We start from the raw sequence: 14,663 nt of genomic DNA on the forward strand, positions 1-14,663 counted from the left end.
GGGTAAAAGGTCAGCTCATTAATAAGCAGGAATCTTGAAAACAGACAAGAAATAGTGTACGCTGGTAGGATAGGAAGGGACAGAAAAGACAATTTAATAACTTTGAAAACTGGTCTCTCTTCAGTTCCTCTTCTCCTTCCCCAACAGTTTTAGCACCATATACTAACAAAAACAAGGAGACAGCTACATCTGAAGACTGCTTTCGGCAAGACAACAATCGCATCTGTCACTGCAGGCTGTGCTGGCAAACAGCACTGCATGAGTCCCCTCCACAGCCGCTGCTGTGCCATCATGTGGCCAAAACCTGACCAAACCCAGCTAAAGGGACACAGTCAAGGTGCCCAGCCATACCAGGATGAAGCGTTTCACCCTGTGCAGGAGCACAGCCACCACCAGACAGCAGCATGGCAGCTCCTGGTGATCAGGAACATGAAGAACTCCCCCAAATTGAGAGGGGAATAGAGGCTGTGGCCAGAGCTGAAACGTGCTTTGGGACAGGCAGTGGGGAAGCTTCACCTCAGGACAGGCTGAAACAAAAGCGAAACAGCCTGAGCAAAGCCGACACCAACCTGATGGACCAGCTGCTTTCAGAGTGCTCCCCATCTGGAGAGCTGCACTGGGGCATGTCATCATCCGACGCAGACCCTGGTGTCCCCGAGCCGCTGTCCTGAGGGCTGCTGGCACCCGTTCCCATCCTGGGACCACCGCGGGCTGGTGGTGGGGCTGTATCACCCGGGGCAGGCACACCAAGGGCTCTGCGGGGGGTGATCTCCAGCTCCGTCTTGAAGCAAGCAGGCTGTGATGGCCCAGAGAAGTCTTCACACAGCTTGTCCAGGTCAGGCATGCTGAGGGCCCTCAGCTCCCGCAGCCTGGAGCGGGACAGAGGCGGACGCCCCAGGCCCCGGCTGCGGCGTGCCTGTGAGGTGGAGGCTGCGTCTGCCCCAGCACCACCATCCTCGCTCCTCTGGGGCCTTCCTTCCGTCGTGCTGCTCTCTGCCACATGCATGGGCTCTGCGCTGGAGGGGGCCTTGGCCATGGTGTTGGCAGGGCTTGGGCTGCCGCCATAGGAGCTCAAGCTGCGTCGCAAGGCCCGTGGTGTCTCGGCAGGGCTGGCTGTGGATGCCATCCCACCACACGACCTCCTGGCGAGAGGGGACCTCACGGCCGAGTGTATATTGATGGCCTTCACGATGGGCCGGTCGAAATTTGCCAGGTTTTCAAAGGATTTGATCCTCTGTTTGACAGAGAAGGACGAGATAGGTTCATGCGGCCAGTTCAGCTCATAGTAGTAGTAATTCCTCCTGAAGCTCCTCAGCTTATCGATAGTGGGGCAGCTAATGTCACTGGCTGAGGGGGATGTGTCATGGACCCTCTGGGTGCTCTTGGAGCTATACGCCTGCTCCTTCTGGCCATTCGGAAGGTTCAGATGGACCGTTTTTAACATCCCCATTGCTGCCTGGGGGTATTTCTCATTTGCAGCATGGCTCTGGGGGCCTTGTGCAGGGTTAACCTCTGCAACATGGCATTCCTCCCTCAAGTGACCTGATAACTGGGCTGGCATTGAGTAAGTCCTTGTCACAGGCTTTGACAAGCCATACAGACTTCTGTCTCTGGCAGCATCCGCTTTTGATAAATACTGCATGGTCCCCATTTCCTCAGCCAGACGAGGCACTTCTGTGTTCACCTCCTCTGTTTTCTCCAGCAATGGCAGCTGTAAAAATGATGCTGGTGAGGAAGAGGCAGAAGAAGAGGAGGAAGAGGATGATGTTGAGGAGGAAAGCTTCACTTCAATGAAAGTCCGCTGGATCTCCTGTCCTTCCAGCTGTTCTTGCTGAACTGAGGGGGACTTGAATGAAGCAGACAGTCCTACATTTTGCAGATCTAATTGCCTAAGGTCATCCGCACTATAGATGCTCTTGATTGTATTTAGGCCTGTTCCAGGGTTCTCAGTCCTCCCTTTCATATATTCAACTTTTGGTATCCCCTGACGAGATGAAGTGACTTTGGACTGGCTGTCTCTGGCTCTGAAATCATCCACCTTAGCACCCTTACCCTGACACACTGCAGGCTGCATGGAAACTTGTTTTTCTTTAGCATTTCCCCATGCCTGCTGCAGGTCTGGTAGCTCCCCAGAGCCACATTTCATTTCACTGCTCGCTTTCAGGCTACCAGTGCCATTCAGGAGAGGCAGAAGTGAGTCGTCAGAAATGACCAATGATGGTTTATTTTCTAGCTCTGACTTCAGAGCCTTTGAGGCTGCTGAAATGCTCTTGCCAGGATCTGGGTTTGTAGGTGAACTACGGGACAATGGTGTTTTCTTGCCCATGAGTTTGGGGGACAGCTGTGGAGAAAGAGAAGCCCTTTTCTGATCAGCCCCACTAACCCCACTGACTTTGGTAGGACTAATGCCAGAAGAATCTGAATTTGCCTTTGCTTTGCCTTTGATGGTGAACCCTTTTAGCTTTGGTCCTGCTTTGGCTTTCTGATTATTTAAAAGAGTGTCCATTATACTTTTTTGTGCCATTCCTTTAGATTCCTGACAGGATTTCTTCTGTGAGGATGGGCTGTGCGGTACTGCAGCTCCTTTGCAGTGATTTGTGCCTGAGCTTTGGACTTTTCCATTTGAAGTCCTTCCTGAAGTCACACAGTTAGTTTTCTCATTTTTCCCTGGCAAGTCATGAGTTGTATTAGCCTTTGGATCTTTAGATTTAGTGGGAAAAGGAGACCTGAGAGATAATGTTCTTGATGACGATGCATTCACATGATTGCTGTCAGTTTTACACAAGCTGGACAAACTGTTGGCTTCTTTCTTCACTAAGCAATAACTAACAGCATGATTACAGTCATCAACTATCGCTTCACTTTCAGATTTGGATCTCTGCTCATCATGATATCCTTCTTTCTCAAGCAACTTGTTCTCCAAGCCACTGACATTCCTAGCAGAGCAGAAGCTTATCTTCTTGCAGTGGAGAGACCCTTCCTCTTCAATGGTTTCACAGCATTTCATACGTCTGTTACTGTTTCCCAAACCCATCTGTTCTTCTGCACTTAAGGCACCGTTGTTACAGAAAGAGTAAACTTCAGGGATACTGACTGAATTCTTTAGGATGTCTTTTTCTGACAGGAAAACTGAGGCAGGAGAACACAAGGATGCAGAAGACACATCTGAACACTGTGAAGGACATGGAGTGGAACCACCGTGATCTTCCAAGCTTAGTTTGTTGATGCTTGTCTCCAGTGACCCACACATTGCGCAGCCCTCACTTTGTAAACCCTTGCTGCTGTAAGGGTCCAGTGGGGACACAGAGGATGATTGTCTTGCAGATGACAGATGCTGCTCCTGTGCAGGATTTTGAGGCTCATTGTTCATGCAACAAATCTCAATCTGCTCCTCATCAGACTCAATTACAGTACAGACTGCAGAGGTGTTAGCAGCAGCAGTAGCGCAGGACCCAAGCAACACCTCATTAGCACTATCAAAGGCTTCTGTGACAGACTCTGTGTCTGAGTGAGAATCCTCCGCAGCCCCATACATGGACTTTGGAAATGATTCGCTTCTCGTTCCTTCCAGAGTGTTTGCTGCAGGCAACTCATCCTCATTTAAGCTGCTATAATTTCTAGAATAGTTATTTAATGAGTTTTTATTCACAGTAAAAAGTTTGCCTGTGTTAATGGTGTCCAACACAGACAGCCCCAAAACCCCTTGTGCGTTAGGTCCACAATTCACAGTTTTTTTCAGCAGCTCCTCCTTGGCGGCTCGTGGCTCAGAACCTGGACAGCCTTCATCAGTCCCACAGCAGCACATCGTGGTGTACTCCTCTCGGAGGGGGCTTTCCGCTCGCGATGGGGTGCGTGAAGCCCTGCTCTCGGGAGCACCCATCTGGCTGACCAGGTCATCGATATCGGTGACGGGGATGGCAACGCAGTCCTCGGGGCGGCTGCTTTCCGTGGTACATCTCTGCACGTCTCTGCTCGTGGCATCAGGTGGCACTGTTGTTCTCTCCACCGCACAGCCAGCGCTTTGCAAACCTGCTGCTCCTCGCTTCCCAGCACTCGGTTCTTCCTCCGTTGCGAGGATGCTGTTGACGTCGGCTTGATTTTGACTGTCTATCCCCGGAGACAGGATGAGGTTTGTAAATCTGCTGACAGCTGCATCATTAAAAAAATAAATTAAAAAAAAGGAAGCAAAATCCTGTCAGATATAGGAAGTGATACACAGAACAGCAGGTTTTATTACAAAAATAGACACCCACGTAATCAGACTACATGTTTGCCTTTTGCTCTGCACTCTTCCTCTTCTGTAGTGATGTTTACAACAACTCAAACTAATCACAACCCTGTGTATTTGAGCAGCGCACAGAAGGAAACAACCCACTCATCCAAGGTGAGCAGTCACGATCTGTTTAATTCTCATCTTTGAAATTTCAGCAGTTAAGCAGCCAACTACCAAAGTGTCAGTCTGCAGTAAGCCAGGCTGAGCAGTACTACTGCTCATTACTTGTTTGATCAAAGATGTCTCCAACAGATTGCAGACAGTACACAAAGCCCTGGCATAGCAAACAAAGGTGAACAATAACACAGTGAGGAGCTGTGCATAAATAACTTGACTCTGATCCTCTTGGCACTTCTGCAGGTGTTAAATGTGACATGCATGGGTGATGTGATACACACATCAAGCACATGGATTTTGGCACAGACTTTTCCTTCCTTCCAATACACGATTAACCCACTCTTGGGCAACACACTGAGCTCTCAGTCACTGTGGTACTCTGACACATTCACCCATTTCTCCAAGATCTTCAATTTCCAGCACTTCACCCTTAAGCATTTGCTTACACCGTTCTGCTTCTGGTACATGCATCCCCATTCAAGCTGCCTTTCACGTAAGGCCTAGAAAGTGTATGGAGGAGGCACCCTTTCCTGCTCATTGAAATGTGTCAGATCTCTTTAATCCTTGCACAAACCTGCAGGATTATCCACACATCTTAATTTAGGTACTCATGTTAAGAAGCACAGATTCCTCCTGGAGCTCACAAAGGGGAAATCATCTCAGAAGAGCAATCTGAAGCAGCTAGGCTAGGATTTGAAGTACTGCCTTGCTTCAGCATGCTGGATCACACACACTGAAGAGACCCTCTTCCCTGACAGTGGGACGGAAAAGTTGCATGATAAAGGAGTGCAAAAGTGCCCCTACTCCAATGCTGTTAGTTTGTGAAAGCCACAGCAGCCTAAGGAAACAAGAATAGGACTCTGCCAAGCCAGAAATTCCTTACAACTGGAACTGAAGCATCTGGAAACACTTTAGGCTCCCAGGTATTAATAGGTACACGAAGAAGATCATAAGCTGGAATGAAGTGAAATACTATGTTCTTCCTGAATTTTAGAAGTATGCTTTTCTTTTTCAAACACTCATTTCCATACCACGTAATTTGTACAGTCTGTGGGGATGCATATATTGCTGCAGCAGCATAAATAAGCCCTGAGCAGAAACTAAGAAGGTATCAAATATTTCAATTCAACCTAGAAAACTAATTATAAGAAACATGGTCCAACCCTGGCACTGTTCAAGGCCAGGCTGGATAGGGCTTTGAGCAACCTGGTCTAGTGTGAGGTGCCCCTGCCTACTGCAGACAGATCATCAATTCAGACAGAATGTACCCCCTGTTTTTTCTATGAATCAGTTTGGGGAGATGGGGCAGCAGAAGATTAGATCCAGCTGATCCAAGGGAATTTTCCCCACTGGTACACAGAATATATAATACAAAACCAACACTACTCTCTCACCTGGTGTTACTTTCTGGATCTCCAGGGTTACAGATGTGGGAAGACACTGCATAAGCATGCAGATTTCTTCGTACGTCATCTTACTGACTGGGATACTGTTGATGGTGGTAATCTCATCTCCTACAGCCATCTTGCCCATTGATCCCTGATGCAATGACAGATTCAAGGAAATTATAAATACACAACAAAAGCACTGCCACAGGGGCAAGGACTGCAAGGAAGCAACTCATGTCTTACAAGCAATGTTCCCTATTTCATCTCTCTGCAGAGCACAGGTACCACCACTGCTGTCAGTTTGCCAACACATAAATAAAGGGCAGACTGTACTTTTGCCAGGAGATGAATTAATGATCAATCTCAAACAGGAAGGTCAAAAGAGCTGGTGGTTTCTCTGAGAGATCAGTATCAGGAAGGAGGACACAGCCCTTTTCATTTAAATGAATTGGGTTGAATTAGCCCTAGCTTCTTCAGGTCTGGAACACTGTCTATCATTTTTGCATTTCATGTATGAATTATATTCCTGGTCACAACCTCTCACTGGACCGGTGGGATTCTCCTAAATAACTGAATTTAACATGGACCGAGTTTTTATGATAAAAGCCTAAGTTTATTTCTAAACACTGCACAAAAGTCAGAGAAAAAGGCAGGAACAGAGCCCAAACCCCCTGCTCTGACAGCCCAACTCAATCTGCTACAACATATGCCCTCTTGCCCTAATGGCCACTAACTAGACAAAAAATGCTACACCCAGCTTTATGCATCAGAGCATTCTCCTTCCTTTTTCTGCCCTTTGGCATTTAGGTCAATTCCACATCCAGTATGAAGCAAATATGCAAATTAGTATGTGCATGTATGAGATTTAGAAGAGCTGTGTGTTACTACCACTGCCATGGCGCTTGGCAAACCTGGCCAGCACCTAAGGCCTCCTGGTACCAGTTTCATGTACACAGGAATACATACGCATAAAATTATAGAGATTAGTAAACATTTTCACCACCAGGATTTACTTTTTTTGTCTTCATCCCTGATAAAAAGACAAGAAACAAAAGAATAGTATTTTCTCAAAACTGTGAGTGCGAGCAGGGGCAAGTTCATCTCAGTGAATCTGCCTCTTGACTTTCTTGGTTCTGAACCAGCCAGGGCATGCTTCTAAATCAGGCGCATTTAATTTAACTGCAGCTTCAGAACAATGTGGGATGAGACATTTTGCCCAGCAAACATGTCCCTTGCATGTGTTATTAAACAAGTGATCAACAGATGACTTGTTTAATAACAATAATAACCGTAATAATCCAAGCAAAATGAAAGCAAATCACAACAAAGCAACCCAAATTAAAAAATTACCATTTCTGCTGCTCCACCGGGCCGCAGGCCTGTGACAACAACCTTTAAAGGCATGGCCTGGATTTCCAAATCCAGGCCGAATGACTCATGCTCATTGCGAACCAAGGTGACTATTTCACCTTGGCCCTGCCCGGCTCCATCTGGTGATTCACACTTCTTGCTATGAGGGAGCATCCTTGCAACAGGCTTGTTGTAAGAGCCATGCTCCTCCATCCTCTGCCTCTGCAGGCTTCGGCACTCAGTGCTCATCATGCTTTTCACTCTCGTGACTGCTCTGTGCTCAAGTTTTGGGGATCTCTTAGATTCGAGTTGTGCTTCCCGGAGCTCCTTCAAACTCAGGCTGCCAAGACGAACTTCAGGCACACTTGAGTAATCGAATGCTATGATGGGGAAGAAGGGAGAATCAATTTGCTCCAGCGTGCTGTCTGCAGACTCCACAGAATTGCTGAAGACAGGGGAAGATGTCTCTGTGCTACTATATCTAGGTGACCCACTGTCCTGGCTCTCATCATCGATTTCTACAGATGAGGTTGTAATGACAACGCCAGCATCCTCCTGGCTCTTGGCCCTCTGGCTTCTTTGCAAGTGGGAGCTTTCGTCATCATCACTAACATCACCATCATAGAACACAACCCTCCTCTGTCGATGAAAGGGGCTGCGGGCAGATTTGGGGCTGTCACTGAGGATGCCTGGTCGGACAGAATCCACGTGCTTGTTGTGAAGACTGGACAATCTCCCACTACTAGGAGAAGTCGGACCATTTGCTTTTGCCACTCCTGCTTCTCTGGCAGCTAGGAAAAAAAAAAAAAAAGTCATACTACAATTGCATTTATAGATGACTTTTAATACCATGCATATGATTGCAGCAGATTACATGTGGCTCTGTTCACAGGGGAAGCTTAACACCTCACAAAGTGAAAAACAGGTTTTTCATGTCCTCCCTTTAACTACACTACAAGACGGATAGTAGACAGCACTACAATTTACGGGTAGTTCTCAGAATCAGTTCATGGCACATCTGGTTCTATTTTCAGTTTATTTATAAATTATGACTATGACACAAAGGGATGCAAATTCACATGTGTATTTTAGTTTAAACAAGACAATTTCTTTCACATTTTGCTTAAATCTATGTTCAGGACTGCCTGTGTCAACTTAGGAGGGAGTGAAAAATGCCTTCCTGAATAAAGACACAATCAGTTTCAAATTAAAGACTAATTAGCCGAAGAACCCTTTCCACATTCTTCTGATAAAAGAACTAGACCTTATTTTGTAGAAAGTGGTTTGTTGGGGGTTTTTTTGTTTTGCTTTGTTTAGTGGGAGTTTTAAGATTAAAAAATGTTTTTAAAGCATTAAAGAATGAATTTCTAGAGAAAAATACGCTGTAGAGAAAGACATTACTTGAGAAGCATAGGAAAGGCAGAACAAATGCAATAACCTTTGTGAGATCAGGGGTAGGTCTTTAAGGAAATGTAAGATACTTTCAGTTAAACACTACGGGGACACAGACGTGCAAAATATGTCAAATTGAACATTTGATTGTTTTTGCACTGCTACATGTGACATTTTGAAATGGTGTATATGATATAGCTATGAACACTTTCATTTAAATATAATCAATCAGATGATCATCAGTCATTTAAAAAATACCCCAAAGTGTAGTGCTGTCAATCCAGTTTCAGCCAAACCAATCAAATAAAGTCATTTTCACATAATCAGAACAGCGGTTTGGACAAAATACCATGGAAACGGGCATTTACGTGCATTGCTGCAAACCCCTTCCATTTTCCAGTATGAATTTAATATAATGAGCACCAGCTTGCACCACGCTGCCCAGCACTTCTTACCAGCACAGGAATCGTTGTACAGCTATCCTGCAAAGCAAACCAGCTCAGTGACTGTCACCCCATTAGCCAAATGACCTCACACATTTCCATCTCTTACTCAGGTTGCCAGGAAGAAGAGAACCATCCTCCAACAAACTGCTTCTGTTCTTCTGACGGAGCTGCTCTTCATCACTGGAGCCTGTTACAGCATCAGAATATGGGAGCTGGCTTGTACCGTCATGTGAGAAGTATTGAGAAAGCTCTGCTTCAGAGCTGACAGATCCCTGCTGAAAAGAATTGAGCCTGGTGACTGGCCATCATCGATGCTTAAAGCCTCTGTCTGCGTGCAGCCACCACAAACTCCACTCACATCTCCATGTCAATAAAGGAAATTTAAAGCAAATTTTTAAAGTGGAGGTCTTGTCAGTACATTGAGAGCCAAACTGTCAAACTTGGATGGCTGAGATGCTGCACATCAATACATTTTTAGCCACTATAATAAATAACAACGGATTCCAAATCCCACTATGTTACAGGTGTGGTTCAATGCAGACAATAAATGAAACCATGCCCTTGTGTGATTCCCTTTACGCACCTTCTGCACTGAGAGAAGGGAAGGGTTAGTATCTCCGGACACAGTCTGCATGACTTTTCTGTCTTTCCCAGATAAAACACAGACTTTTCCACTGCAACAGCTACATAAATAGACCAAGCACTCAGCCTGCTGCCCACAGGCTCAGGTCTCTCCCGCTAACCTCTTCTGTGTGTTCCCAGAGATCAGGGGTGCCTCTAGGTGGCAAGAGGTGGGAGCCCACAGCTCTTTCTCCCATGCTTTGTACATCACTCCCAAAAGCTATAGGCATACAAAGAGGAGTTTGCTGCTGCCATGATTTAAACACATGATGTAAGAAACAAACACTTCTCAAGTGACAGGGAAGGAGCACAGATCCTCAAATAAGAGCTGAAGTAAAAGCTGAATGTGAAGCCGACGCTGTTTTTATTGCATCTAATTCTTTTACCCGGCTTGCTGGCTCCAGGAAGCGTTTCATAGTCCAGCTGAGGGGAGATGAGGTCTCTCCTTGTTTGACCTTCACACTAGGAGATGGACTTTTTTGTACAGCTCCTGTTAAACACAGCTTAGTTAGGTGCCAAAAATTAAAGCTGTGGGCTATATATATAAACCAGCTCCTCATTCACTTTCTGAGCTGGGGACTGCATTTAATCCCACTTATTATCTAAACTGCTTTCCTGAAGTGAGATTTATTAACATTTCACAAGCTTTCCCTCAGATCAGGTGAAATAAAGTCCCAGAGACACACTACACCAGCCAGGCCTAGGACAGGGCTATGAACAAGAGACAAGCAGAAGAGGGTCTTCCTCACGTGCTGGAGCATACTACTGACTAGGTGCAACCTCAAAAGACAAATTAGTAGCCACTGGCAAGGTCTACTTCAGTAAAGGTCTCGCTGACACAAATATAAAGGGGATAATCATAAATCCAACATTTCTTTCCAAAAATCACCTTACTAGTCACTCAGCCATTGCCAAGAATTTGCTTTCATCTGTAAGATTTTAGGAAGTGTTAAGTCTAGAGATCAGAAACATGAGACAAATACCAAAGCACTCAGTTTTTGAGGTGACCCCAAAGATTAAAATGCAGTTAAAACACACTCCAGTATGCAATATCCGGACTTCTTCAAATGGACACAATACTTTCTCTTTTTTTGTGTGTTTTTTTGCCATCTATGTGGATAAATGTACACAGATGGAGTTGATTCATCCTGTCCTTTCTTTAGTAGGGCAATGTGCTTCCCATTAATCTTGAAGAGAGGATAAAGCAACCATCTCTTGGCAACCCTACTTTCGGATCATGACAGCCTTGCAAAACAGAGTAGTATAAGCTATAAGGTCAAACCTGATGGTCTTGATAAAATTTCTGCAAGTGGACAGAGTGACTACACCCACTAAACTCTTCTGCTTTTCTGAAGCGTCCTCAAAATACTGATGTTGGGGAACCCAAGAGGATGTCCTTAAACCTTCCTGTACTTGGAAAAGGACACATATTAGAAGAAAACACGCTGCTACCTGAGACGTGAGAGGAGTTCGATTCCTTGCTCTCTCGGTGGGTAGTACGTGCGATTGCTTCATCCATCTCCTGCTCAGAAACCTAAAGTCAAGTGGAAGATAGAGATCAAATTGGGTAGACAAAATGAAGACACAAGTCTGACCACTTATCACTAGAAATAGGTGACTAATTTCAGGTATGCTACTATTTATAAAAATGCAGTAAGTACTTGAGAGCTCCTAAGTCCTACTCCCCTGATTCAGAGACTCTCTCCATGCTACTCTCCTGCATAAACCAGGAGGCAGAAGCCTACCGAGTTCATGAAGACCACGTCCAAGCACCATATTATGCAAACAAATAAAACAGCCAGACTTAAAGAAATCAAATGAAGCCATTATAGCACAATTTTAACTCAATTAAATGCTGTACATTGATTTATCAAGAAAATATTAGTTTAAAATAGACAAAGACTGCTTTGTACAAGAACACATCAGCAACCGAAGATACTCTACACTCAACCTACCGGAAGAATACCAGACTTCCCGTGATATTAGCTGTCTTTTTAATTTTCATTTGTCCTTGCTTTTAAAAAGAAAACCTAAATCAGTAATCGGTAATTAATGTTTCTCTGGTTTAAGAGTAAATACTGGTTTACCATATTTGCTAACTTTGTTCTGAATGAGTGCCATGCACTTAATTCTTATTACTGGAAAACTCCATATAACTTTACAACAGGAACAACTAGTCTACATGAATATATATGTTTAAAAACAGAAAGCAACTTAACTCTGTCAAAAATGATTTCTATGCGCATTGCTTTACATGAATTAAAATTCAGCATAAATAGGGACTAGAAACTTGAATCTTTCTGAACCATGAAGATTTGAAAGATTCCTAAGCAAACTCAGCAGTTTAGTCATAGTTTAAATGCCACATTCACTCAGAATAACAAGAAGAAAGAAAATTTTGTGGTATTGCTCTTGGAAGTACATGAAAACACTGAAGTGAATGTATTCAGCAACAAAATGTACTGTGGACCTTTTGTGTCATAAAATAAGACATTAAGTATAAAAACATCCAAAGCAACATGAGCTTTTGTAGAAATACATCTCTGTTTGCAGCCCATGGCATGACCTTACAGCAAATCAGAAGCCTACCGGCTCCTGGGGCACAGGGAGTTCCTACAGGACACAGACCAAGCCTCGAGAGTATGATCTAGGGGCTTTACACAAACTCTGAGGTACATGATGTCCCAGGAGTGAAACCAGGTGTTGGACAGAATGCAGTATTAGTTTAAAGCTAAACAGAAATCCACACTTGTGCAAGCTCTTCCAGTTTTGATTTTTAGCATCCTCTATGCCTAAGACAGATCAAACTGGAGATGGACAAGCTAATTAATTCCTAACGACACTCCACTGGCTGAGGGATTATTAAGAGCTAACAAAACAAAATAAAACAAAACCAAGATAAAATGCCCACACACGTCTACAGACCCCTCGCGCTGTCAGAAAAAAATGCTCTACCCCTGGCAGCGTTCAAGAAGAGGCTCGACAGAGCCATGGGCAACAGGGTCTAGGGTGAGGCATCCCTCCCCACACTAGGGGGTTGGAAGTAGATCATCTTAAGGTCCTTTCCAACCCAAACCATTCTAGGATTCTATGATTCTATGACAGTGACATAATGATAAATATGCGTGCCCGTATGGACACTCCTTCAGAGATTCAGCTATGAGGGATTGTGGATGCCTAGGAGGAAAAAATGCTTTAGGGTCACTCCAGCTTAACTTTAAGCTTTTCTTAGAATTAGCTTAGCATTTCTTGGCAAAGAATTTGTTGTCATTTTAAATATCACTTATGAAAAACTGTAACAGGAGCCACTTAATAGTTTCCCTCTGTTACTGAGTAATAGCAAGCAATCAGCTTAACTCAGTTCATCTCCTCAGCAGATACCTGGTTAAGGCACTTACTGGGTTTCTAGTCACCGTCACAGCAAGATGAAGGATGGAGAAGAGAGGGCAAGCTCCATGGAGCCTCTCCAAAAGTCTATATGCCTTAATAATGCAATCAAATGGAACCATTGTGCTGGTTCAGCACAGCATACAGACTTTCTTGAAATACTGTTATCTTAGGCTATAAGCCCAATTCTTACCCCCTTCATGCTTACCTTTAACTAACAGAACCACAGCCTCTTTCTTTTTAGCAGCACAAGGCCTTGCAGCAATGATAAAAAACTGGGCAGCAGACCCCTATATGTGTGTTGTTTGTATATTTGATTTAGCAGAAAATATGCAATTAATTATAAAATAAGAAATCTGAGTTCTCCTAGATATGGATTTATTAAGGTCTCCATTTGTAGTTAGGAGTTCAAAAGTCAGAGCTCTCTGGACCTACTAATGCAAATATTTTTACAGCTTCATTCCAGTTTAAACAGGAAGGTTTTGTACACTCATAAAATTCTTTGAAATACTGAAATAAAAGAAGTTGTTATTCCCAATAGCTTGATTGAAAAGGCTTTTATCTTCTATCATCAATTTTTAAAAACTGCTTGAAAATACTCACTTTGTAAACACAGCCTTCTTTCCAAATTGCCCTTGCACAGATTTCACAGTAGCAGTACATTCCTGATTCTCACGTTTCAATTCCTGAAGGAAAACTTTGATCTTTGGACAGATTTTACTTTTTTAGAAACAGTATTCCTACTACTTTATTATAGCCGATCAGTTCAATACACTGATATTTATATCCTGGCCCTAATTCATATTCTACCCAGAGACAAGCTAATTGCAAAATGACTTCTAGGAAGTGGAGGACCTGTGCTGTATTTGCCTTGCCACTTGGTCCAAGTACTGAGAAAGACGGGAACATTCACTCAAGTAGTTTCAGGAAAACTGCATTTGATCAGTGGGTGATTTAAGTGAAAAGCAGCAGGGACAGTCCAGCACTGCTGCAACTTACAACACTGGAAGGCATCATTACAATCCTGACTTATTACACAACACATGCCATAGAGAGAAAACTCCAGTATTCTTCATTCACTGCTTTCCTGGCACCAAGACTTAAATTACAGCACCAGATGAAAACAAACCAGACACACTAACTCATTTTCCCCTCACCTTTGGGTTAGGATGCCGACTAATGATTAGGCTGACTGGACCCGGACCACATTCGCTCAGGATGGCATAGGCTTCACTTAATGCTGCGTGACGCAGGCTCACTGAATCTGCCTCCAGGATCTGGTCACCACGGCTGCAGAGAGACAGAGCCAGTTAATCACAGCTGCCTTTTACGAAAGCATTTGTGCTTTCTACTGATGGCTAAGCTTTTTCAAATATACCAGTGTTTGGAAAAGATCTGACATGAAAAGAACCCTGTCTTGGTCTTGTTCCCAGTGGCATGAATGCTTCAAGTCCTGTTGACTTCATGGAGGGAGGTGCAGAGATCCCTTCTGCACTTAACATCAGTGCTACAAACCCTATTAAATCAACAGAGAACATTTGGCTGCACTTGGACCAGGGTGAAAGCAAACTTCCAATTCCAGTTCTGCATTTAAGAAACTTGTTGAGCAAAGAGAAAAAATTAGATTCAGATGGTCTGTTTCTTCCCCTCATATTGAATTACATAACACTAAATACACTGATAAGAAAT

General features: G+C 44.1%; 1 protein-coding gene across 1 annotated transcript in view; it reads right to left on the bottom strand.

Moving 5' to 3' along the window:
* The window catches only part of PDZD2 (PDZ domain containing 2), a 140,063-nt gene that overhangs the window by 11,200 nt on the left and 114,200 nt on the right, over nt 1-14,663 (bottom strand). Inside the window, exons 13-19 of the mRNA XM_080638103.1 lie at nt 14,132-14,264; nt 11,040-11,121; nt 9,974-10,077; nt 9,073-9,241; nt 7,129-7,919; nt 5,785-5,929; nt 570-4,149 (exon numbers count right to left, since the gene is read on the bottom strand). Of these exons, the coding sequence (XP_080494229.1) occupies nt 570-4,149; nt 5,785-5,929; nt 7,129-7,919; nt 9,073-9,241; nt 9,974-10,077; nt 11,040-11,121; nt 14,132-14,264 (5,004 nt within the window). The remainder of the gene's footprint in view (nt 1-569; nt 4,150-5,784; nt 5,930-7,128; nt 7,920-9,072; nt 9,242-9,973; nt 10,078-11,039; nt 11,122-14,131; nt 14,265-14,663) is intronic.

Source organism: Psittacula echo, assembly GCF_963264785.1.
Source record: "Psittacula echo genome assembly, chromosome: Z".
Lineage (NCBI taxonomy): Eukaryota > Metazoa > Chordata > Aves > Psittaciformes > Psittacidae > Psittacula > Psittacula echo.